The sequence below is a fragment of the Boleophthalmus pectinirostris genome, unplaced genomic scaffold, assembly GCF_026225935.1.
Source record: "Boleophthalmus pectinirostris isolate CB_2022bp ecotype Guang Dong unplaced genomic scaffold, ASM2622593v1 HiC_scaffold_6, whole genome shotgun sequence".
In the NCBI taxonomy this organism is placed as follows: Eukaryota; Metazoa; Chordata; class Actinopteri; order Gobiiformes; family Gobiidae; genus Boleophthalmus; species Boleophthalmus pectinirostris.
The window spans coordinates 25,235,607-25,260,569 of record NW_026571447.1 but is presented as its reverse complement, the minus strand read 5'-3'; the positions used below and the strand labels follow the sequence as shown (position 1 = coordinate 25,260,569).

General features: G+C 39.1%; 2 protein-coding genes across 3 annotated transcripts; both read left to right on the top strand.

Annotated features, from left to right (window-relative positions):
- The first annotated feature begins 631 nt into the window (after nucleotides 1-631).
- c4b (complement 4B (Chido blood group)) lies at nucleotides 632-15,332 on the top strand. 2 transcript variants are annotated; one of them, XM_055163676.1, is made up of 41 exons: nucleotides 632-755; nucleotides 826-1,015; nucleotides 1,085-1,259; nucleotides 1,327-1,397; nucleotides 2,669-2,757; nucleotides 3,477-3,559; nucleotides 3,649-3,742; nucleotides 3,850-3,961; nucleotides 4,035-4,176; nucleotides 4,265-4,377; nucleotides 4,795-4,944; nucleotides 5,029-5,190; nucleotides 5,257-5,448; nucleotides 5,615-5,758; nucleotides 5,834-5,957; nucleotides 6,066-6,134; nucleotides 6,220-6,432; nucleotides 6,512-6,626; nucleotides 6,864-6,934; nucleotides 7,103-7,242; nucleotides 9,019-9,234; nucleotides 9,963-10,014; nucleotides 10,099-10,188; nucleotides 10,254-10,460; nucleotides 10,696-10,780; nucleotides 10,895-11,087; nucleotides 11,158-11,253; nucleotides 11,322-11,481; nucleotides 11,562-11,701; nucleotides 11,777-11,932; nucleotides 12,008-12,067; nucleotides 12,136-12,226; nucleotides 12,302-12,461; nucleotides 12,536-12,626; nucleotides 12,716-12,790; nucleotides 12,861-12,963; nucleotides 14,355-14,444; nucleotides 14,522-14,629; nucleotides 14,701-14,784; nucleotides 14,863-14,995; nucleotides 15,072-15,332. In XM_055163676.1, the coding sequence occupies exons 1-41, from the start codon at nucleotides 691-693 to the stop codon at nucleotides 15,205-15,207; spliced, it is 5,040 nt and encodes a 1,679-aa protein (XP_055019651.1). In that variant the 5' UTR covers nucleotides 632-690; the 3' UTR covers nucleotides 15,208-15,332. The 2 variants fall into 2 exon arrangements, with proteins under 2 accessions (XP_055019651.1, XP_055019652.1); XM_055163677.1 differs by lacking the exons at nucleotides 12,861-12,963; nucleotides 14,701-14,784; nucleotides 14,863-14,995; nucleotides 15,072-15,332.
- Nucleotides 15,333-19,014: 3,682 nt separating this feature from the next.
- tnxba (tenascin XBa) lies at nucleotides 19,015-24,945 on the top strand. The gene is made up of 14 exons (XM_020937491.2): nucleotides 19,015-20,278; nucleotides 20,363-20,464; nucleotides 20,541-21,512; nucleotides 21,584-21,706; nucleotides 22,080-22,223; nucleotides 22,301-22,420; nucleotides 22,493-22,648; nucleotides 22,723-22,832; nucleotides 22,919-23,051; nucleotides 23,424-23,575; nucleotides 23,647-23,743; nucleotides 23,827-23,988; nucleotides 24,383-24,546; nucleotides 24,639-24,945. Exons 1-14 carry the CDS (start codon nucleotides 19,015-19,017, stop codon nucleotides 24,735-24,737), a joined length of 3,798 nt encoding a protein of 1,265 aa, XP_020793150.2. The 3' UTR covers nucleotides 24,738-24,945.
- The last annotated feature ends 18 nt before the right edge of the window (nucleotides 24,946-24,963 follow it).

The following is a 24,963-nucleotide window of genomic DNA, read 5'->3' as shown; positions in this document are numbered from 1 at the left end:
GTCAAATGCAGACACAGGAAAACTGCAGATTTCAGCTGTCCCTTACAGGAATAAGAAGAACATGGATGAATATGTAATTTAAACAAACAAGTTATAAAACTTCAATTTATATAGCTGACTTGGCACAATGAAAATGTAAGTTTGTGTACATGTTTTGTCTGTTTGTGAGCAAAGAGCCAACAGCAAACAGTGACCCCTCCTCCCTTTAACAAATACGATTTCTTGTAAATCACATGATTTGGGGGAAATGAAGAAGACAAGCAGTTGCCAAAATAGCTCACTTATTGTGCAATGTATTTTAATATACTCCAATGCCAAATGATTTTGTACCAAAATTCTGAAAAAATATGAATGCATGTAATGTGGTGATTATATAATATGTATGTGGTAAATACACTGTTAACAATAATAATTTCTTTGGACAATGTATTTTTATTCAATTTATAAATTATAATGACACACTTTCTAACCTTAACCCTAATACAAGGAAAAAGTCCTAAGCTTATGGTACACAAACTGTTTTAAATTGGTTACACAATTGAGAACATTTTTTTCTGTATAAAGGACTTGGGCCAAAACAGAACTGGGAGGGGTTGGAAAGTGTCTGTGAGAGGATTGAGAAATAAAGGCTGGACTGCTTATAAAAACCGGGTGCAAATCTGGAATATCAGAGGAGACAAACAAGGAAGAATGATGCTCCTGCTTCTGTCTGCTCTGCTGCTGGGCGTGGCCGTGGACGCCTCACCTGACAACAGGTAACACACTCATACATGCACACTACACATTAAGGTCAAAGGTGATAACAAGCATTTCATGTTTATTCAGATTCTTCATCTCAGCTCCAAATGTGTTCCATGTGGGAGTGAAAGAGAAAGTCTTTATACAGACGGGCAAAAACCATCTAAACAGAAATCTCATGGTTTACTTGGCGAGTGAGAGTGAAGATTCTTATTTGTCAGATATAGTGCATGTTACATGTACAAAGGAAGAGAAGGGGGAGATAGTGGAGCTGATGGTAAAACACTACGATATATTTGACCATTTAAAATGATTAGACTGATGCTATTTTAAACTATGCTTACAGTTAGACCAAACTAGGCTCCGCAATCTGAGACCTGCTGTGATACCTATGTATGTCAATGTGGTGGTACAAGGCCTTTCCGGGGGCCAACGCCACTCAACCAAGGTACTGCTCTCCATGCACAGAGGCTACATTTTTATTCAGACTGACCAGCCTCTATACAAGCCAATGGACACAGGTACAGTCTTCATCATCATTTGCATAAAGACAAGTTCATTTTGTTAAGAGTTATGTTTCCCCTGTAGTCAAATTCAGGATATTTACTCTTGACCACACATTCAGGCCATCAGATGGAGTTTTTCACCTGTTATTGTATGTAAGTATCTTTTCTCTGCAAAATAATAAGTTTAATTTATTTCGAACTAGAAATAGAGCAGTTGTGTTCAAACCAATATATTGACCGATACTGGCCTATATTTGCACTGTGTAGAGCAGGGGTGCTCACACTTTTTTAGCATGCGAGCTACTTACAAAATGACCAAGTCATAAAGATCTACCTAATACAAAGCCAAGCAAACTGCACTGAAACACTCTGTGCCCCTTTTTTGGACCCTCACCCACAGTTTGAGAACCACTTCTTTAAGAGAACTTCCTCTGGCACTTTACACAAAACTGTGAAAAAAGTGAAGGAAGATTTTTAAACCTGTTTTTTAAAGTTCCAATTCTTTTCTGGTTTTGCAGTGATATTTACCAGCCTCTGCACATTTACCAAACCAAACGCACATCGTGACAAACACAGATGCATTTCTGCACTTTTGTTAGACAAACTTCAGCCAAATGTGGCAGTAGGTCTGTTCTGTAGATCTGCTCTATGCTGTAGACCTGCTTTGTGCCAACACTGCAACACAAATTTAGACTCGTTTTTGCTTCACGTTTGGTCTTGCTCTTCTAATCAGCCGCACTGTGGGAGGGGCTTGTGTTCGCTGTACGCAGGAAGGAGCGAGAGCGTGAAAAGGCGAGGGGCGGCGTGCTGACGTGAGGCAGGTGGACAGGTAGGATGTTTAGGAAGTTTAACCTGCCCTGTGATGCACGCTGGTACACGAGGGCACACGCTGTTGCAGACGAGCCGTGCATAGGGAGCGTGTGTATTTGTGATGTGCCGTAGAGTCTCCGCGGGCTGCACTGAGCGCACAGGCTGCACTGAGACGCCCCACACTCTCCTGCACCCCGCTATAAGTTTACTGCCAACAGCAGCGGCCGTAATGAAATATGATCACACTTGTTGAGTGTCAGACCTTGAGTGAGAGACAAGACCGAGTCCAAACGCGAGTCCGAGACGAGACACGGCGATCTACCCACACGACCTTGGCGATCGACTGGTAGATCGCGATCGACGTATTGAGCACCCCTGGTTTAGAGAATATTTTTGGCCAAAACACCACAAAATGTGCTCGGCTTCAAAATATCTGTAGAGCTTATCGGCTGACCTGGATCTGCATCAACCATCAAAAACCCATATAGGTCAATCTCAAATTTGTATATATTTCTGAAAATTGAGAATTCGTTGCCCTTTCAGAAAATCCAACTAATTTCTCAAAATGTATTCACAATGGAAATATTAACTACTTAATGGCTTTATTTTTGCAGAATGCTGCTGGCAATAGAGCACTGAAAGCAATGTACACTACGAAGGGAGGCCTATTTGAAAACCATTTTGTCCTCCCAGATGTGGCTAAGTAAGTGTTACTGAAGGCATGAGTCAGCCTGACCTCAGCACAGTTAATAGTGAATGTGTAGTAGTGTGAGTATCAGTTACGATTGGGCTTTTTGAATATCCTGGTTATGTGTGAGTGTCCATGTAGACACACTATCCTGATTTCAGTATTCTGGATATGCCAGGTATGAGAAATCAGGATTCTCTTACTGGGTTTTTCAGATGGTATCCAGGATACTGTGGTATGTAGCTGCAGTATCCTGATTTCTCAAAACTGGTGCTGTACTGAGCATGTGCAAACTAAAATAACAGATATGATAGGAGCAGTTACTTTCCCAAAACGACTCAAACTCCAACCAGAATTTTTAAAGTAGTAATAAGTCAAAAGTTGTACTTGCCAACAAAATAAAGCAGTCTACTCTTTAACACAGCCAATGTGAACACCAGGCTCACTTTTGTGGCTGTTTGTGTTGATCTTGAAAGAAACTGAGCTGTGACACTGTGTTGTATTTTTTTCTGTTAAAAACGACTTTTACTGAAGTGGTAACTATGCCATAGATACCACAGCAACCAGTCTAAATATCCAGGATACTCTAACGGCGCACGTACACAGGGATATGAGTATGGTGGTTTCTCTGAGAGCATGTAAACACCATATCAAGAATACTGTCATAATCGGGATAAGGCTAATAACTGGGATAATAGTGAGCATGTAAACAAACTCAGTGTGTATGTTTAAAGAACAGGCATGTGGAAGATTGTGGCACACTATGAAGGGGATAGAGATCATGCTGTTTCCAAAGAGTTTAAAGTTCAAAAGTTTGGTGAGCTATAATTTTCATTGTTTACTTTCATATAAAACAAACCTCAAAACAATTTTATATTTTACTGTACATTTTTATATATTTTACAGTGATGCCAAGTTTTGATGTGAACATTCAAATGGAGAATAAGTATATTTTAGTCAGTGCTAAAGAAGAAGAAATAAACTTCAGAATCTTGGCAAGGTAACCTTTTTGTGAAGACACATAATGTAGTGCAATTAATGTTTTAGTGTTAGTATTTTGAGAGGAAATCAGGCATAGAAGTGGAGATTTACCATTGCATGTTTCAGGTATACACATGCACACCCAGTGAACGGAGCCTACCACTGTCAGTTTGGAACAATTCAACAAGAATCAAATGGAAACCCAAGCTTGATTATGGGCATGGAGCAGGCTGGATCTGTGAGACACTACAGCAGCCCACATTTGACACATAAAAAATAGCTTTTGTAAAGAATATATTACTTTTGCACAGGTTAAGGATGGAACAGCATCAGTTTCAGTGAATATCGCAAAATTAAGCCAAAAAATACTAAACCAGAAGAACCTCACCTTGTCGGACTTAGAGGGTCACGGGCTACTTCTGTATTTGGGAGTACTTGTCACTGACATACAAAGTAACACACTCTGTTACTGTTATACTTTTATAAATTCTGTTCAGCCTGATGCTAACTAGTGAAATCTGTTAACTGTTTGTTTTTGCAGATGGTGAAATTCAACAGCGACATATATCTTTACCTGTAGTGTCTCACAAATACAGGATTGACCTTTCAAGAACTGGCTCTTATTTCAAATCTGGATTTCCATTTAATGTGGCAGTAAGTTTCAGTAATGACATCAGTACACCTTTCAAAAACAAGTTCATGTATGAAGGCCTGTCACAATATGACATTTTTAAATGTCATATATTGGTGAAGAAAATGTAGATGATAAACTATAATATTTAAATTAATTTATACCACTGACACAATAATCAAAAATCAGGATTATACTCAAAAACTATTCTAAAAACATAAGCTGCAATTAATAAATGGTAGAATGAAACACTTTAGCAGTGAGTTTGTATATATGAGTCATAAAAAGTATTCATTCAAACTCTACAGCTCATAATACATCGTAGTGCAGAAAAATACCAAAAAGTTCATATATTGAAAGATAAGTCAATAATTATTGTGACAGGCCTAAATGTATGTTTCATTATTTCTTTATTTTTGTGTTTTGTGTGTTTGTATTAGGCGCTGGTTCGTCTGCCAGACGGCTCTCCTGCAGAGAAAGTGCCAGTAACAATGACATTAATGGATCAAACAGGGCAAAGTACAACTAACCTGCAGGGGGCAGTGTTTTATACATTTAATGCTGTGTCCAGGACGGAAGCGACTCTTACAGTAAACAGGCTCATGATCCAGACAGATAACTTAATGCTAAATGAAGCTCAGTTTCATTTTTCCTGTTTGTCTTTTTTCTAACAGGTGTCTGTAGATGACAGCCGTGTATCCAAAGTTATAAAAGCTGCTGAATCTCAAGTTGACCTCTACCTGGCTGTAGAACATAAAGAGTACACAGTTGGAGATGAACTAAAAGTGACGTTTGTGACTAAAAACCCTCCACAGACTGGGTTTATACATTTCCTGGTATGACCAGCCTCTGTAACAGAGCTCCATCAGTCAGCATTTATGACTGAATCCTCTGTGCTGTAGGTGCTGAGCCGAGGATCTATAGTCCAGACGGGTCATATGAACATGGGAGGATCACTCACACGCACCCTGCAGATATCAGAAAACATGGTGCCATCCTTCCGTCTGATTGGCTACTTCTACACTCAAAACAATGACATCATCAGTGACTCTGTGTGGCTGGCTGCCAAAGACAATTGTGAGGACAAAGTGATGGTAAGAAAAAAAAACACTGACAAATGCATCATCAGTGTGTGAATATAATGTCATCTACAAACCAGCTGACAGCATGCTGCCAATGTGTCTTTGGGCAAGACACTTTACACCCCGCACCTCTGCATGAATGTTGTGTGAGTAATTGCTCTGGGTATATCTGTTTTAGATAACAGTTAAAGGAAACATTGAACCACGACGTCTGTCAATGATAGATATTGATTTGAATGGGCAAGAAGCCACAGTGGCTCTGCTGGCAGTGGACACAGCTTTCCATAGCCTTAATGCAGATAACAAACTCACTCAGGAGCAGGTAACTCTACCTTCCCAATCAGTTAGTTAAAGTCTAGGCTAAACAGAAACAGAGAACATTTGTTTGGTTCAACAGGTGTACTCCTCAATGGAGGCCTATGACCTGGGCTGTTCATATGGTCGAGGACAAGATCCTGACTCTACTATGTTAGAAGCCGGATTGGCATTTGCAATCCAGCCTCGCGCCGTTTGGAGAACAGGTACGAGTGATTAAGACAAAATACAGATGTAATCTCTGTAATTGAATTCTGAATGTAATATTTATGCAATATAACTAAATAAACAAAAAAAAATTGTCTTGCTTTTAGACTTGAATTGCCATTCCAGAGTACGACAAAAGCGATCTGTGGACCTTGAACAAGAAATGATGGCATTAAGTACACAGTATATGCGGTTTATCAATTCATATTTCCTCAGTACAAGTTTACCATTACAAATTATGTTTTTGCATTTTATTTTCAGAATCCAAGTATGAAGGAGAGGATTTGCAAAGCTGTTGTGCTCGTGGGTTCCTTCTTATCCCTATGCAATGGTCATGTGAGGAGAGGGTTAATAGGGTCCTTGAGCTCCAGGGGAACACCTCCTGTACTCAGGCCTTCAAGGACTGCTGCCTGGAGGGGCAGCGCCTGAGAGAGCAGAGGGCCAAAGAGGAGGCTAAGAAAGGACTGTCCAGAAGTGAGTCCTGCTCTTTAAATTACATTATCCAATCATAACCATACGACAAGTAACAGGAGCTTTGTCCTCTCTATTAAAGCTGCAAGTTTACTGGAAATTGAAGAGTACTTCCTGAACACAGACAATTCATTCATCAGGAAATTTTTCTCCTCTTCATTTGCTTTCAAATCATTTCCTGTGAAGGGCAAAATAAGGTAAGGCAGTAACCTCCATATATATAAAGTACAGGGGATAATATAAAATAAGACCCAGTCAACCAAATACTTTTTTGATAAAACCAGAATGATGTGGGATGTTCTGGTGGTTCCTGTTAAAAGCCAGAAAACAATTTGAAGTTTGTCTTTGTGAAGTAATTAAAAGGCAATGAAAGTTACAATTTCATAATAATTGTAATGTCCACAATAATTATTTTTTACCTTAAATCTTAAAAGCTATAACCTAGGTATGCCCGATTCTATCACCACATGGGAGCTTCAGGTCGTCACTTTGTCCAGATCATCAGGTGACAGCACCTTTTCTACTCTCTATGACTCTATGACTCTATACAATACACTATATTATTTCAAGACCAAAATTTCTCACAGGAAAAAAAAATTATACTCTGATATTACAACTAAATAACAAGTACAAATTAAGCTGATTTAACTCCACTCCACTGTCTGAATTACAGGTTTGTGTGTCCCAAAGCCAACTCTCCTGAGGGCGTTTAAACCAGCTTTTGTGTCTCTGAGACTTCCTACAGTCAGGAAGTATGAACAAATGTATATTGCTCCAGTGATTTACAACTATGGTACTGATGCTGACCTTCATGTAAGTGAAAGAGTGAAAGAGAGATTGTATTTGCATGCTTTCTGTTATAGCATGAGGCAATGCTTCTTTAAGACACACTTTTAATTACTGTCATTTCACACGATAGTTTGAACAGCACTGTGTCTGAGTGACTAGCACTCCTGCCTCAAAGCCAGAAGGTCACGGGTTTGACTCCTGCCTGGGTCCTTCTGTATGGAGTTTATATGTTCTGTAAGTTCTGTCGTTGCCTTAGGCAAGACACTTACCACCACCCAGTACATTGTGAATGAATAAAGACTTCAGTGTAGCATTTTTGAGGGGCAACAAGCCTGAAAAAGCGTATTATTATTATTATTATATTATTATTATTATTATTATGTTTCTTCTGATGTCTGGGCGGATCAAGATTTGATCATGTATTATTTAAAATGGTTGGACCTTGATTTGATTCAATCTCTGTGAATCGCACATAATACATATTAGTCTAGGACCAAGACCTCCCCACCGAGATTATTTTGCTACTTTCTTGTTACTATTATTAATCATTAGTGTACACCTTGAGCCATTACGAGTTTGTGTTGTTTTCTTTCAACTCAGCCCTGTTCAGTCTGAAGATTCTCAGAGCCCCTTTTGTGTGACCCACCTTGTGCAAAATTATATGATTCATAAACATTTTTGCTATATTGGCATCCACTGTCACATAATCATGACATTTGGACCAAAAATTGCATTCATACATGGAATGATAAATAGAAATAGAAAATAGTAAATAGAAAACTTCCCCAGCCCAAGATGAGCTTGTGTCCCCAACAGATCACCTCAGACATGTTCACTGCATTTGAACATAAAAAATAAGGACGCTAGCTGCTAGCATTCATGCCCTATTAAGGGTTTTATAGCAGATTGCCCCACCGTAGAAAACATAGGGTTATCATAGAAATGATAAATAATATGCTACACAGCCACAAACAGTTAAAGTCTATGACGGGAAGTTATTATTTTTAGTTTCTTAGTTATTCTTAGTTATTATTTATTCTCAGTCTGATTTTGACCATGCTCCTCTTTTAAACTTGCCTAAAACTCCAACATTTTAAAATATATAAGACTCAAATTTCACTTATATAATATTTCATATATAAATATGAATTGTGCCAAGTTTGAATAAAATCCATGAAAGTTACGTTGAATTTGTATCCTGAAATTTGCATATACATTCTATGGCCAAACTTTCTCCATCCGTTTGGGGGGTATGGAACATTATTTCTGTTATAGCAGGTGTTGGAGACCAGAGCTCATCTTGGGCTTAATATGAAGCTGACAAATTGATGATATTTTTACATATGAAACTGTAATTTCATGCTGATGTGTCACAGTCAGTTTGTGGAGAGGATATGTCCTTGAGAATGCATTTCTTTTCTATAAATGGTCTAATAATTGTAAATCATGTCAGTATTCTTTGTTCCAAATTTCATGACTATATGACAGTGTATAAGACTATAGCACCTCATTTAATAGACTCATATCATTTAGCACAAGGTGGGTCTCACAAAATGGATTTTGGGGGTCCTGAGACCAAACAGGGAAAAATATCCCAAACTCGCAATGGCTCAAGGTGTACACTCATGAAAAATAATAGTAAGAAAAAGGTAGCAAAAATACTCGCAGTGGAGAGATCTGTCTCCTGAACTAAACATGTAAATATCTCTTATAACATAACACATGGCTGTAAATCTATTTATTAATGTTATTATAACAAGTGGCAGTACATACGTAACTATACATTATTTATTGTAACAGGTGGCAGTGCACATGTCCCAGAGTGAAGGACTTTGTTCTCCAGGCTCAGCCACCTTGATGTCGTTTGTAAACGTTACCGTGGGCCCAGGGTCTTCACAGACAGTCACATTTTCTGCTGTCCCAATGAGAAGTGGCTCAATACCTATTCAAATACGCCTGTATGACATCAGAGAAAGGTCAGAAATAGATGGCATTGAGAAGACTTTGAATGTATTGGTAAGTGTAAATGTTTTCCTCTTTGTGTGTATTGAGGTTTACTGTCTGTTTAGTCTGTGGTTTTAAATGTTCTAAACAAATACATTTAACTTGACGAAGTGGCAAAACATACTGTGGTTGTATAGCTAACACTAGTATATTTACAAACATCTTTATTAATGTGAATTGTTCCTTATCAAAAATTGGTTACTGGTTATTAAAATAACAAAATAATAAATAAACTAACCCTGTAACACAAGGCGCACTCGTACTGTTCTCAAAAGTGATTTTGGTGTGAGTTTGTTAGGAGATCTTAGGCGCTCTAGAGCAGGGGTCTCCAACCTGTAGCTTGGGAGCTACCAGTAACTCTCCACCCCCTTCCAAGTAGCTCGCCAAGGAATTTCTGAATTCTATGTATTGTGGATAATAAGTAAACTTTGATTAATTTCCATTGTAAATGTATCATTTTGATGCCTAACTTGGTGCACCAATAAATGGATAATGGTTTATGTTTTATAAGCATCTAACTATTCCTCATTTAAGACTTGCTGTGGCTCTTATATTTATTCAGTTTCTTGGCAACTGCTGAAATTGGTAGCTCTCTGGCATTTTTGTTTCATAAAGGCAGCTCACTGGAGAAAAAGGTTGGAGACTCCTGCTCTTGAGCCTGTAGTAGCACTGTATTGGATTGGTGTTCATCTCAAGCAGAGCACCAGGACACTGTGTTTTATTTATTTTATTTTTTGTAGACAGAGGGAGTTGAAAAGACTGAAGAAGAAACAACAATAATACATTTAAATGGTTTGTGATTTTTTGTTTTTATTTTAGTGTGTTGTGTTTTTCTCTTAATTCATTCACAAAATAATTTTATTTTTATTTTCAAAGGGACAAATGATTTGAACCGTAAACTTGATGGAAAGTTACCAGATGACACAGTCCCTGGTTCTATATCCAATATTTTCATTTCAGTTGAGGGTATGTCATTCAAACATTCATGTGTGAGTGACTCTTTGCACTTAAATAATATCTGTCTTTTACAGAGGATGGATTTAGCAGATCACGTGTGAGGAACCTCATTGATCCAGAAAAAGCAATTAAACTCATTAAACTGCCCAATGGCTGTTTGGAGCAGACAACTAGGACTCTCACTCCAACAGCTGTGGCTGTGCGCTACCTGGATATGAGTGATCAGTGGTTCACCATGCCTCCCAGAGCCCGAGATGATGCAGTTAGTTACATTGGGAAAGGTAAAACAAAACAAATCTATTAATATATCATGAAGAGCTATAGTACATACTATTGTATTTCATTCTGAGCTGTTGCATTGAAATGTTATAATACACAAAGCGAAAAGTGTGTTATAAAATGATTTATATTGGATGTCTGTGAGTTTAGTGATCAGTATGGTGGTATCATCAAATAATGTGTTATCCAATACCCATTTTAAATATTCAACATAATTTTTCCTCATACACTTTTCAGGTGTTGCTAGAATTACACAGTTACTAAGGGAAAACAAAACACCGGGGGCTTATGGGTTATGGCCCAGGCATCGACCCAGCACCTGGTAGGATATGTCTTCTCATGATCATTCTATATAATATAATAAATATAATACAATACAATACAATACAATGTATAATATACAATATATAAACTATGCTATTTTGCTGTTTTACAGGTTAACCTCCCATGTGGTGAAAGTTCTGTCAATGCTGGCGAAACGGCAGCTGTTCACTTATGATCAAGAGGGAAGAAAGAGTATAAACGCACCAACACAGGAAATTACAGAAGGAGTCAGATATCTGAGCTCTAAACAGGAAACAGATGGTTCATTCGGTGATGCAAATCCTGTTCTACATAGAGGCATCTTGGTAAACTGAAATTAAAACTATGTGTCCACACATAGTCGGAAAACTTTGTTACCTGTTTATTTTATTTTAGACAGGTGTAGACAGCAAGGCATCCATGACAGCCTTTGCTACTCTAGCATTATCCCATGCTCTTGATTTATTGGAGGAACCAGACAAGAGTTCTACGGTACAATAATGTTTACTGAATATAAACCCAGTGAAGCATGATGAATAATACTGATGATCTCATACCAGGAAACTGTCATATCAAAAGCAACACAATATCTTTGGTCAAACTTTAACCAACTGAAACATCCATTAGCCATTGCCATCACAGCATACTCCCTCGCAGAACATAAAGAGTATGCACCAGAGGTCAGACGCACTATTAACTGGGCAAAATTTGAAACTACAGGTAACCAATCAATCAGTAATGCATAAATTAAAACAGTGTGTTCATTTATAACTGTTAAATTTGTTTAATTTATTTTACAGACAAGGCTGCAATCACAGTAGAGGCCACAGCATATGCGTTGCTGACTGCAGTGGCCCTCAAAGAAGTTCAACAAGCACATAAATTAGCACATTGGTTAAGCACACAAGAAAATTACTTTGATGGCTTCTACTCCTCACAGGTGCAGAGAAAATACAAATGGCTTTATAGTTTTCATTGATTGCATATGGTCTGAAAGTGATCTCTGTCTTTGTAGGATACTTTAGTAGCTTTGGAGGCTCTTTCAGAATATGAAATGATGGTACCAACCACATCTGAAACAAATGTTGAAGCAGTATTCAGAGTTCAAGGTAAAAATCATGTTGAAAAGTTACATATGGACAACAAAGAGAAGGTGGAAAAGGACCTAAAGGTATACAGCAACAAGGATTAAAATCCAGCTTTTTAGGAAAAATATATAATTACTTTTCTTTATTATTTATCATAGCGCTTTGTTGGGAATGATATTATAGCAGTATTCAAGGGATACGGAAAAGCCAAAGTTAAAGTGAGTTTAGTAGAAAAATCATCTGTGTATTCATTTGAAAAAAAGACAAATGATTGTTGTGTGTGTAGGTTATGAAAGTGTTCCATCTGATGGAGCCAAAAGACATTTGTGATAAACTGTCGCTTGAAGTGAAAGTGGAGGGGAAAGTCAAGTACACTGGTAAGAAACTTTGAACCAAAACAAATAGCACAAACCTAAAAAACACGGCCCTGATTCTCAGTCCTGAATCCACAGCTCCAATCCTAGATAATTATGAATATTATGATGACGACAATACAGAACAAAGTGATTACAGCCGAGTGCGTCGTTCAGCCATTGAGTGGTTTGATATTCGCACACGCAGGCGAAGAGAAGTGATCGGTGATCAAGATGTCACTTATGAAGTTTGTGTCATGTTAGTATAGTTACAGTACTAGGCATGAGTGAGATAATAAATGAAACTGTATTGAAAATCTTGTAATGTTCCAGGCATAGCCCCAGCTATAATCTCACAGGAATGGCCATTATTGACCTTACACTCCTGAGTGGGTTTGAGGCTGACGCAAACGACCTGGAAACTGTAAGTGTCTCAGCTCCTTACAATATATTACAATAATAACTATGATTATTTTTAAAAATTGAAAAAGAAATTATATCAAACTGTTTTAGCTTACAGCTCCACCAGAACAGTACATCTCCCACTATGAACTGTCACCTGGTAAAGTTCTGATCTACCTGAATCAGGTAAAGACTACAATATAGTCTGTGAACTGCTAATTAAAACACACTTAAAAACACTCACACTTGTTTACAGCTCGTCAGACAAAAGCAGTGTTTCCAGTTCGATGCTAAACAGTTGTACACAGTTGGCCTTCTGCAGCCTGCACCTGCAGTCTTTTATGACTATTATGAGCCAGGTCAGTGCCTGAGTGCTAGTCAGTTTTGCCAAGATGTTATTTCTGCAACTGAAAATGCTTCGTGATATCTTTTGTGACCCCCATGTGCTTGTATGTATTTTTGACAACGTTGTGGCATGCTCCTAATGAGATAATGGATGGAGTCTTGTGGGATGTTTTCCCAAATCTGGGCTTCACTGAGCTCCTGTAGAGTCTGAGGAGCAACCTGGCAGGGTTTGATGGATCCAAACATAATGCCTCAGAGGTGTTCAATCGGGTTTAAATCAGGTGAACGTGAGGGCCATTCAAGTGTATCAATCCCTTCATCCTCCAGGTACTGCCTGCAGACTCTTGCCACATGAGGCCGGGCAATGTTGTGCATCAGGAGGAACCCAGGACCTACTGCACCAGAATGATGTCTGGAAATGGGTTCACAGATTTCATTCTGATACCTTATGGCAGTCAGACTGCTGTTTTCCAGCCGGTAGAGGTCTGTGCGTCTCTCCACGGATATGCCTCAACAGACCATCACTGACCCAACACCAAACTGCTCATACTGAACCATGTTGCAGGCAACATGGCGTTCTCCTTGCCTTCTCTAGACTCTTTCACTTTTTATCAGTGCTCAGGTGCTCGTGAGCTGCTCTCATCTGTGAAAAGCACAGAGCACCAGTGGCAGACTTGCCAATTCTGGTGTCATCTAGTAAATACCAATCAAACTCCTCGGTACTGGCATAGGGCCCACCACAGGATGTTGCACCCTCATGAAGTCCATTTCTGATTGTTTGGGCAGAGATATTCACACCTGCTGGAAGTCATCCTGCATGGCACCGGCAGTGTTCAGCCTATTCCTCCTTGCACAAAGCAGCAGATATAGGTCCTACTGATGGGTTGAGGACAATCTTCGGCCCTGTCTGTCTCTTAAAATCTCCTCCATGTTCTGGAGATTGTGCTGGGATACACATTAAATCTCCTTGCAACGGCACGTCCGGATGTGCCATGGATTATTTGTGCAGCTTCTGTAGGTTTAAGGAACGGCCTCATACTCCCAGTAGTGATAATCACCCTAGTCAAAGCCAGCACTAGTTGAAAACCAGGCCAAAAGGCCAAGAATGAGAAACATGAAATGACCTCCACATGCGAACCCAGACCAGTTTTATTTAATTTTTTTGTCTCATCGTTGGCACTCTAGTGCACCTGTTGTTCATTTCCATTAAAAGAGGTGGCATCCTTTGGTTCATAACACATTGCCTTGTCCATATTTGTATAGATATCCAACTTTTTTGAGATCTGATGTGTTTTCAAAGTGTTCCTTAAATTATTATTATTTTTGAAGCTATATATATATATATATATATATATATATATATATAGTATACAGAGTGTCATATACTAATGATGGTTTGGTGCAGGTCAGAAGTGTACAGTGTTCTACTCAGCACCAAGGAGAAGCCAGGTGATCTCCAAGCTGTGTTCGGGGGATGTGTGCCAGTGCGCAGAAAGTCTGTTGAACTGTGAAATACAATATCAGATGTCTTGTTTTTACTTATATTGACAATGTCTGATGACTCTGTCTAAGGGCCTTGTCACAAAATAAGAAATACATTCAGGCACGCTGAAGAAGACCGTGCGATCACTATGGACGACCGCCAAAACCACGCCTGCTTCTACCCTCTTGTGGATTATGGTCAGCACACTGTCAGTTAAACTAGCTTTCAATAATGCTGTATTGACACTGGCTTCTCTCTTTTTCATTAGCATACATGGTGACTGTCACAGAATGTTCTGAGAAAAACAACTTTGAACTGTACAAATCCACTGTGACTGATGTGTTGAAAATCAGTAAGTAAAAAGGCCTTACAGACAGTACTTCTCAGATTTATGTTGTTAGTAGTATAAGTATTCAATTTGCCTTTTTAGAGGGTGACCATGATGTGAAGATTGGCTCTCATCGAGTGTTTGCCAAAAGAAGACATTGTAAAAGCAGTTTAGAAGCAGGAATGGAGTACCTCATTATGGGAAAAGATGGCACCACTACTGACGCTCACGGGAAGTAAGTATTAGTCAGCATTAGGTCTTCTATCATCAACAATAATGGCCTAATGTGACCTAATTTTCTGACATTGTAGGAAACAGTATCTTTTGGACGTGAACACTTGGGTTGAACCAAAACCGTTTGATTGTGACAGCAGTGACAATGAAAATGCATGCAATGACTTTACAAATTTTGTGGAAGACTTCAAGATTAACTCATGCAAACAGTGAATAAAATATTCATTTATTTTGCTAAAAAAAATACATCTGTTCTTCAAAATGTATCCATTCTTAAAGTAGTAATTGTTATCAGTACCTTATAAATGGAATAAATAAAATACACATTATTTCATAAACTGGCATTAAAGATGGACACAGTTCTTTAACACATCCAATCACACAAAATCTGAGAAAATAGTCCATATATAAACAGTCTTATCTAAATACCATGATTCACTTTGGTGTGCAGCTTTGGTATTTTCGCTGAATTTCGTTTTCGTTTTTTTATTTTTTATTATTTTTTTTTCACCTGAGAGGGTGCTCTGTACTCCACACAGCCCCCTTAAGGCTACCCCTCCTCTTTCTTCAACATCTGCTGCGTAAGGAGGGAGAGTTTGTGATCTGGAGTGGTCCAGCACATAAGACTAATTAACGAAAAGTATTTACACTGACTGAAGATGATAGAAAAGTACTTAGTGTGTCATTATGAATACATGCATGAAGATATGGGTCATTATGTAACGTGTGACAAGTTAAAGGTGAGGAAAGATGGAGCGGGTGAGTGGGAGGGGGCTGAGGCGAGGGGGGTATGTGGGCTGGAGGGGGAGGAGTGGAACAAGTGAGAGCTTATGCACTTATATTATTCTAATCTCTGAGGCCTGGCCTAATGTAAGCAACACAGGGAGTACTGACGCTCACTTCAATCATAACCGTATCAATGGCCACAGTGTCGCTGGTTTTGCTATTAGACAGTTCATTAAACATAAATCAATAAGGGCCAGATATATAGACCTGACTTGGACTACGGACATAATCCCCATCAGCTGCCAACAGAAACATTGTGATTTAATAAGGGATCTTATTTGTACCACATCTGTATCCTTTCATTCAAACGCTTGGTATGATGACCAAATTTGTCTCAAAATGAGCAAACAGTTAACACTATCCTTGGGAATATGCGCTACATGAGTTAAATAGATTGTGGATTGTAAAATTTCAACCACATCTAAGGCAATCTTAATTACAAATAGAACTAAAAGTGGTCAGTAACTCAGCATGTTAATCAGACAAGATAACAGAACAGGGTTGTACATGTCAACAAGTTGCAATAGAAAAGCACCACACAGTAGATAATAGTAGTAGTATTGAATCTAGAGTTGAATATAAAAGTAGCTAACAATCACAATATTATTTGGGTTCTTAATGTTGTGAAAGATTTGTGTAATATATTGGTGAAATGTAGTAATCTGCTTCCTGTACTACTAATGTGACTGATAAAACTGACATGGCCACTAAAGCAGGTAAACTATGATCAAAGGGGAAAAAAGTATGGATTTTTCACATACTATTCACAGTTCGGTACATGAAACAAACTGTCCTAAGCTCAGGTCTAAAATCAAAATATAAAACATGGTCCCACACCTTACAGCCATGAACAGCATGTCCCGTCCTTTAGCCAAATCTGTCTAAGAACACTATTTAATCAGATGTATTTAAACTCTATTACTTATTTCTCTGTTTACTGTCTGCCGCATTGGTCTTTTTAGGGTGCATGATAGAGTCAGACCATCTGTGCCAAGGTAAACATGTTAATTTAGACATGTTGCAACAAATATATCCTCATGCAAATATAACTTGCACCATGAGAGCACTCACATGTACAGGACAACCGCAGCAGGGACACACAGTCCAGTCTATCGTCTGCATCTTTGAATAAAACATGTTGCAACATGTTTTAAAACAAACAAGTTGTTTTAGATGTTTGTAGAGTCTGCAGTCCAATATATTGTATACAATACTTTCTTATCTAAAATTTCTCCTATTATTGAGTACTTGAATGCATTGTCCACAATGTCATCTCTATAGGGATAAGCAAGTGATGGATCCTCCATCAGAAAAGTTACCTAGTACATTTTTAATAAAAGGTGGCAGTACTGGAAGAATGACACTACTTACTGTAATCAAATGTAATGTAATTAGTAGATTGGAAGGAGCTTTAGTCATTCTGTACAAAGCTGGAGTTAGGGATGATTGTAGCACCTGGAGAAAACCTACACAGACAGAGAGAGAACATGCAAACTCCACACAGAAATGCCTTGTCTGGTAATTGAACCCAGAACCTTCATGCTGTGAGGTGAAAGTCTCACATTTATTTTTAATTAATGTATATTATTTCTACCTCTAGTTGTGGTTATTGAAACTCATTGCAGCAGCTATTAGGTCTGCAATGTAATCGCGTGTAATTGCGCTCATGAAGCTTAAAATCTGAAATGTAATTCTTGTAGTTAGTAAAGTTTGCGTGCATATTGCTGGAAAGGTGGTGACTCTAAAGCCCTCACGTCTTCATGTGGTTTACAAAAGGCAGGATGGTGGGTGGCCAACTGGTCAGAGCCGCAGGGCCTTGACAGAGCATGCTTAAATCTGGTGGATACTTGGTCACTTACATAACTCCCACGTAGTTACATCTCATTACCTCCAACAAGCAGCCAATTCATAAAGCGCGCGGTTCCTGTCCCCAAGAGTGCTGCCTGAATACCTGCACTGTTATGTACTATGTATTCCAGCTGAATCATGATTCTCACACCGAGCCTTTATCCACCCAAAGCCTGCATCAATCTGCCTGTCTGCGCCTGCTAACACTAATGCATGCTCCAAAGAAACAATCTCCACTAAATACAAAAGACAATTGTACTTACTGTTTCTGTAAGGTTTTCTGAGGTGAAAATCAAACAGTGAAGTACAGAAATTCATGTATGTGTACTTCAAATGGATCTCATAAATTGAATCAATTCTCTCAGCACTCCGAGCACTGATTGTGCAGACTGGTTCTGTGTCAGATGCCCTTCCAGAAACACTGGATTGGAATCTTTGTGGTAAACCATAGAAATTGTGCATATCCAAAACAAAGAGACAAACAATTGTTTGAAAATGTACAGACCAAAATTACATGTTACTGTGAATAATATTCCAGTTATGTATTCATTAAGCTACTTTTCATTAAGTTACTTTATTGGTGTTTTTAATTCTAATTTTACATAATTCAATTTGGTTATTTATTGATTTGATATATAAATTGATGTAAAATGCTACTCTTTCTGGAAGTCCTGTGCAAATATTTTCCGCAGTGGTGGAGAGTGGGACCACTTGTGGTGAAGGAGGGGGTCCTTAAGTACGGGCAAACTTATATCTCTCCTCCTTTTAGTACTACTTCTTTCTCTCACCTCTTTCTCCCGATACCATCTACAGAGCCTTGGGAGATTTTTCATTCAGATGGACTCTAAGATAGTCATAAAGCAAGGTCAACGTCAATATTAAGGTAAGTCTTTGTGATTCAATGCTGTCCTTTAATTTATTTTATTTTATTTTATTTTATTAACAGATTTTTAGCAAATGACTTTTAGTCAAGATTAAGCATGCTTGCCTTAGTTGTAAAAAATGTACTTAATTGTTTCATTAATATTTCTACTTATTTTTCATTGCAAATTCCAGTCAATACTAGGCATAAATTGCAGAATTATGTAACCTCATGAGATGTATAGAGTGCCACAGTCCTGCACACTGCCGCTCTGTTGCTGCTCTCTTCCTGTCACATATTAACTCCTTTTTAACACGTTTTCCTTCCTGGGCAGATTTTTACAGTTTTGGCAAGCTGCTAAATCCTGGTAGCTAAAGCCATTGATTGATGATGTCTTCAATAAAAAAGCTTCTAGCCATTAATATTTTTGTTTGTTTTGTAATCTTCAGGAGGGAAACCAGGGAGGACATTAAAATATATCTATTTAAACTGCACATATAGAAAGGGAAAAGCGTTGGCTGAACATGCTGTTTACTCTTGGACTTTTCCTACTCCTCGCCCCACTTCCCTCATTTGAAAGCCCGACCATTGACAGAAGGGACTCTTTGGGAAGTGAAGGCACCAGAGCAAATGCAGTTCTTACCTTACTAAAACCAAAAACCACTGTAGTAGCTGCCAAAGCTGCTGCTCGCTCTGCCTCAAAGCCAAGCACGGTCAGTCAGGCAGTTTTAACTTCTCCCATCACCACCCCAAACCCCCCAACGGTCAGCACCACCGGACCCGCCAAAACTAAGCCCAGCCCACCGGTGATTCAAACCACTCCAGCAGCACCCTCAAAGACCGCTCCTGCCTCCAGTGGATCCAACAAAGGCAAGCTCTCAGCTTCAGTGAACCAGACAGCCCCAGCCAAACCTCAGGCTGCTGCTGAGGCTAAGACTAGCAAAGAAAAAACTGCCCCCACTACAGTTCCAAATGTCCCACAAACACCAGCTAAGGCAGCAGCAGGAAGTAGTGTAAAGAACACCAAGGACAGAGTGTCAGTAACCCAGAGTGCTTCAGCCAAATCTGTTTCCAACGCTGCAACAGACAAACTCAACAAAAACAAAGCTCAGCCCTCAGTAAATCAAACTACAACTGAAGGAAAGGTGGCTAAAGAGAAGTCTGCCTCAAGAACATCAACAACTGCTCAGGCTGCTTCAAAGACAACCAAAGAGAAGGTTCAGCCTGCAGCAACGGTCACAACAAAACCTACATCTACTAATGCTACTATAACAAAGAAGGCGGCCACTACAACAATCCAAGAAGTGCAGTCAACTTCAGCCAAATCAGTTTCAGGTGGAGCTGCTAAAACCTCCAAAGAAAAGCCAGTGTCTGCAGAGAATTTTTCTGTGACAGTTAAACCGTCATCACCCTCGGCCAGCACAGACAAGACCCCCAAAGAGAAGACCAGCTCCACAAATCAGACAGTGAAACAAGCACCAACAAAAGCTCCTACCACAGCTCCAAAAAGTAAGAATCAGCCCTCAGCCAACCAAACAATGGTCCTCAAATCTCCCAAGCCCAGTGCTGCCCCCACCCCACCAATCAAGGTGGTCATCACTGATGGTTGTGAGTCCAACAGCAAAAAGGATGAAGAGATGGAGCTGAAGCCTGGAGCTCCTCTGGTGATGACACACAAGATCAGTTTGGTGCCCACCAGCTGTAAGGGCGGGTGTGAGGCCAAAATGGCTGCCCTTGAGGGACGAGTGGCTCTACTGGAAAGAGAAATGTCATCCCTAAAAGAAAAGTGTAAGGATGCTTGGTAAAATTACATACATATTATTTGTCTATATGTGTTTTTATTTCATCTGGGCTGTCTTTGGTACTTTGTAGGTGCATGTTCTGCAAGCTGTGCTAATGACTGCAGTGGCAATGGAAAATGTGACAGAGGGAAATGTATTTGCCAACAAGGCTTCACTGGTTCAGACTGCAGCAGTAAGTACAAAGCATCAAACTGAATCATGCCCAAATATTTTGAATCTCATTTAAAATTATTATGTTGCTGTTTCAGAAGTTGTCAAGGAAAAGCCCAAGACTACAGGAGAACCAGCCTCTACGTCAATGAAAAAAGATGGTAGTGCAAAAGATGCATCCCAAACAAAGCCCAAGAAGGGAGATGCCAAAGAATCTGGCTTTACAACCAAAGAAGGAAAAAGTAAAACCAAATCTGACACTAAAAACATTAAAAAGAGTAACACTACGAAGACTCAGATACCTTTGACTGAAGAGAAGCAAGAATTGCGCACAGATAAGCCCATATTCATAGCCAAGCCCGAAGAATCTGCAGATAGATCTAAATCCGGCAAACTCAAAGATGAGCCTCGCACTAATGTCACACATATTACAACAATGAAAGTCAATAACACAACAAAATCTGTAACTGAAACAAGCAAAACCAAGATGGAGCAATCTACAATGACAGAGACGTCTACCACACAGCAGAGCCAAAAAGAAAAGGCAAGCGATGACAAACAAGCTGGTGATGGCAAGATTGTAAAGAGTATATATATTGTGAATGTGACAAATGTGCAGTCGGCAGAGGAGACTGGACTTCAGCAAACCAAAAGTGACATAGGAAAAGATCCAAAATCAGGAGGGCTAGGGTTGGTAAGGGTAACCAATGTTTCCTCCTATAGTTTTATCCTCACTTGGTCTGCCCCACACGGCATGTTCAAGAATTTTACAGTTGTCCGCCGTGAACCTGAAGCTGGAGAGTTAGAAGAAGAGGAAGTCCTTGAAAAAGACAAAACAGATTTCACTGAAGTACAAGTGCAAAGTGAAATCGCTATCAATGGAACAAGTTCTGGTAAAGTGACGGCAACAAGAACCAAAGCAGAAGGCAGGAGGATCTCTATGGTCGTCCCTGGCAACACACGTTCAGTGGAATTTAGTAACCTCAGAGCAAACACGCGGTATGTGCTGTACATCTATGGTTCAGGGGCAGAGAGACGATCCAAGATGCACAGAGTAACAGCTACAACAGGTACAAATTTTAGATAAACTAATGACAACATTTTGAAGGTTTCTTGACATGCATCCATTTCCTTTCCCCAGGTCCAGAGCCACTCAAGGAGGTGCTGTTCGGTGACCTCACTGAGAATTCTTTCACTGTATCTTGGAATAAACCAAAGGGAGCATTCACCGGCTACAGAATCACATACATCAACATCGTTACAGGTTTGTCTGCACCAAGAGCAAACATAGTCTATACTTTTTTCATGTGCTTAGTGAATATTTTTCTTCCATTTTTCTTACATTGATTTTATTATGTTTCATGCAATTAGTATTTTTTTTATCTGCCATTAAGTAGTAAGTATAGTGTGTGTTTGAGAATAGAACTGCATTAAACTAAAAGCACTAAATGACAATATGATAATCTATCTAACAATCACAGAATCATCAGATGACAATTTAATTTTATTTTTTTATTGCCACATTTTAGTATCACTTATAGTTATAGTTACAGCTCTAGTCTATAGTATGGACAGGAGTACTTCTTTCACCACTGGTAAACAGAAAAGAATCCTTAAACATGCACTTTTCTTACCAGGGGAAAGCCAAACTGTGACTCTCAGTACAGAATATACCAGTTTCACTTTGTCCAAGTTGTCTGCTGGCACCTCCTACATCGTCACTGTGTATACTACATATGGCAGAGTCCAGAGCGATCCCCACACCACCCTTATCACTACAGGTAAATAATTTTAAAGCATTTTCCTTGGTTTGTTATGAGAATAAAACAAAAGTTATTTTGCCTTGTCCCTTCCACAGTGCCTGCTCCTCCGACGCATTTCCAAGCTACAGAGGTTTCCGACACAAAGGCTCTCCTGAAGTGGACGCCCAGTTTGGGGAAGGTTGATCGTTTTGTCATCAGCTATGAATCGTCCAAAAGTGAGTATTGAAATATGACCAACCTAAAAAATATATAGTAACAAAATTAATTTAATGTTTGCCTTGTTCCAGCTCCAAATGTGACAGTGACAGTAATGCTATCTGGCAACACCATTGAACACCAGCTGAAAGGCTTGCTACGAGGAACCCTGTATTCAGTTAAGATCTTCAGTCAGAAAGACAACTACAAGAGTCACAGCATGTCAACCACATTTACTACTGCTAATTGTGAGTTTACAACTACAATTACTATTTTTTTCTATTTTCTACTGCTTCTTTATGTACAACTCTGTGTGTTGCAGCTGTCAGACCCAGTGAAATAGGTGCTCGTCATGCTACCATAACATGGAAAACTTTCACTTTTTATCAAAGCTACAGAATCACATACCAGGTGTTTGGAGAAGAGGCAAAGGTAAAATCATTTTGTATTCTCAACCTATAAGGCTTTCAGACAAAGGTCAGTGATTTTAATAATATAACTATTTGTATTCGATTCAGGAGATTATTTTGGATCCAACCATCACTGAATACAAGCTGACAGGCCTGATTCCCATGTCTCGATATACAGTGTTGGTACAAGGTGAAAGAGATGGGCACTACACTTCCCTTGTCACTGCAGAATTCACCACAGGTACAGTACTGGAGAGTTAAGCTAACAACAACAAGTTTCATCAATCCAAATACCTTCATCAATTTAAAAATTATTTGCCCCTTCATTTCTGACACATTAAATAATGACATTTATACTAATAATCAACTGCACCTCAGTCAGTTTTGTTTTGGACCTGGGCCTGTACTATATGTGTAATGCCATACTGTGGAACATTCCAGGCCCAACTGTACATAAAGTGCACCATTAAAAAGATCCAACATATAATTTAGTAGTTCTAACTGGTAGATAGGGAGTTTTCTTGTGCAAGTAGTAGGAATATTTGTGGTCATTAATAAATAATAAATAAAAAATATTCCTACTTGTATTTATGGAAATTTTGAATCCTTTTAGGAAAACTGCGCTTCCCTTTCCCCACTGAATGCTCCCAGGAGCTGCTGAATGGGGCTCTTCAGTCTGGAGAGGTGGACATTTACCCACAGGGCAGAGAGGGCCCAGCAGTCAGAGTGTACTGTGACATGGAGACCAATGGAGGTGGATGGACAGTAAGAGAAACTGCTTCAATCACACTACGCACATAAACTACTCACATTCATTAACATATAACACGTTTTAGGTTTTCCAACGGAGAATGAATGGAAAGACAGACTTCTACAGAACATGGAACGAGTATAGCAGCGGCTTTGGGAACATCAGTGAAGAGTTCTGGCTTGGTATAGTTTTATGAGCAAAATCAGTACTCTTATTCAGATATGACCTATTCTGTAACATGATGAATATAAATGTGTGCCAACAGGAAACAGACTACTTCACAACCTGACCAGCGTTGGCCCGGTCAGTCTGAGAGTGGACATGAGATCTGGAAATGACACTGCGTTTGCTCATTATGCAAATTTCTCTATCGGCCCAGAGGAGAGGCACTTCACCCTGACTTTATCTGGATACTCAGGGAACGCAGGTGATCCAGAAACTTAAGCTTAAACATGTTACTGTCTGTCACAATGTAAAAAATGTATACTGTATAGTGTCAAACTAAAAGTAAGCAATGTAATCTACAAAACATAAAAAACAAGAATTGAAACATTCTTAAGGAACAGGAACATGCATTATAATCTCTCAAACATGGACATAATCGGATATTTATACAGTTTTGTGATTATTTTTACAGTATTTCACGTCTATCCAATACCTGAACCTCAATGAATACACCAGTAGCCAGCCACTATACCTACTATAGCACATTTCTGATGGACTGCAAAGATATAATTTCACTATGTCATATCAAAATATATAATAGGATATACATTTTTTGCCAATTGTTCCCATATAACTAACTTTTAAATGTCCATCAGGTGACTCTATGAGGTATCACAATGGCCGCCCATTCTCAGCCCGGGACAAGGACCCAGATCCTTTGGGCATTCACTGTTCTAGGGCCTATATGGGGGGTTGGTGGTACAAGAACTGTTACAAAACCAACCTCAATGGCCTGTATGGCATCAACAGCAACAATCAGGTACATATCTCCCAACTTCAAAATTGGTCATATTTGTTTATTGACCGAATAATAAAATACTGTGTTATTGTTTTGTGTGTTTCAATTAACAGGGAATAGTGTGGATTGACTGGAAAGGCAAAGACTCCTCCATTCCATTCACCGAGATGAAATTCCGACCTTCCACGTTTTCTCCGGCCACACACGGCTAACAACACTCACTTTGTGCCCGAGAAAGTTGAATGTTAAAAGTTTTCCATCCTGTTCGTCTCATTGTTTTGATTGTTCATGTTTTTGTCGAGAAAAGACCCATTTAGATTCATCTATATTTCAGTGTTCTAGCCTTAACACCATCATGTGTACTGCAATGGTACTTCACTACTGTAATTAAGTATGCACTGTCCCGCTCCAATTGAATAAATGTGGCCATTGTGGGTC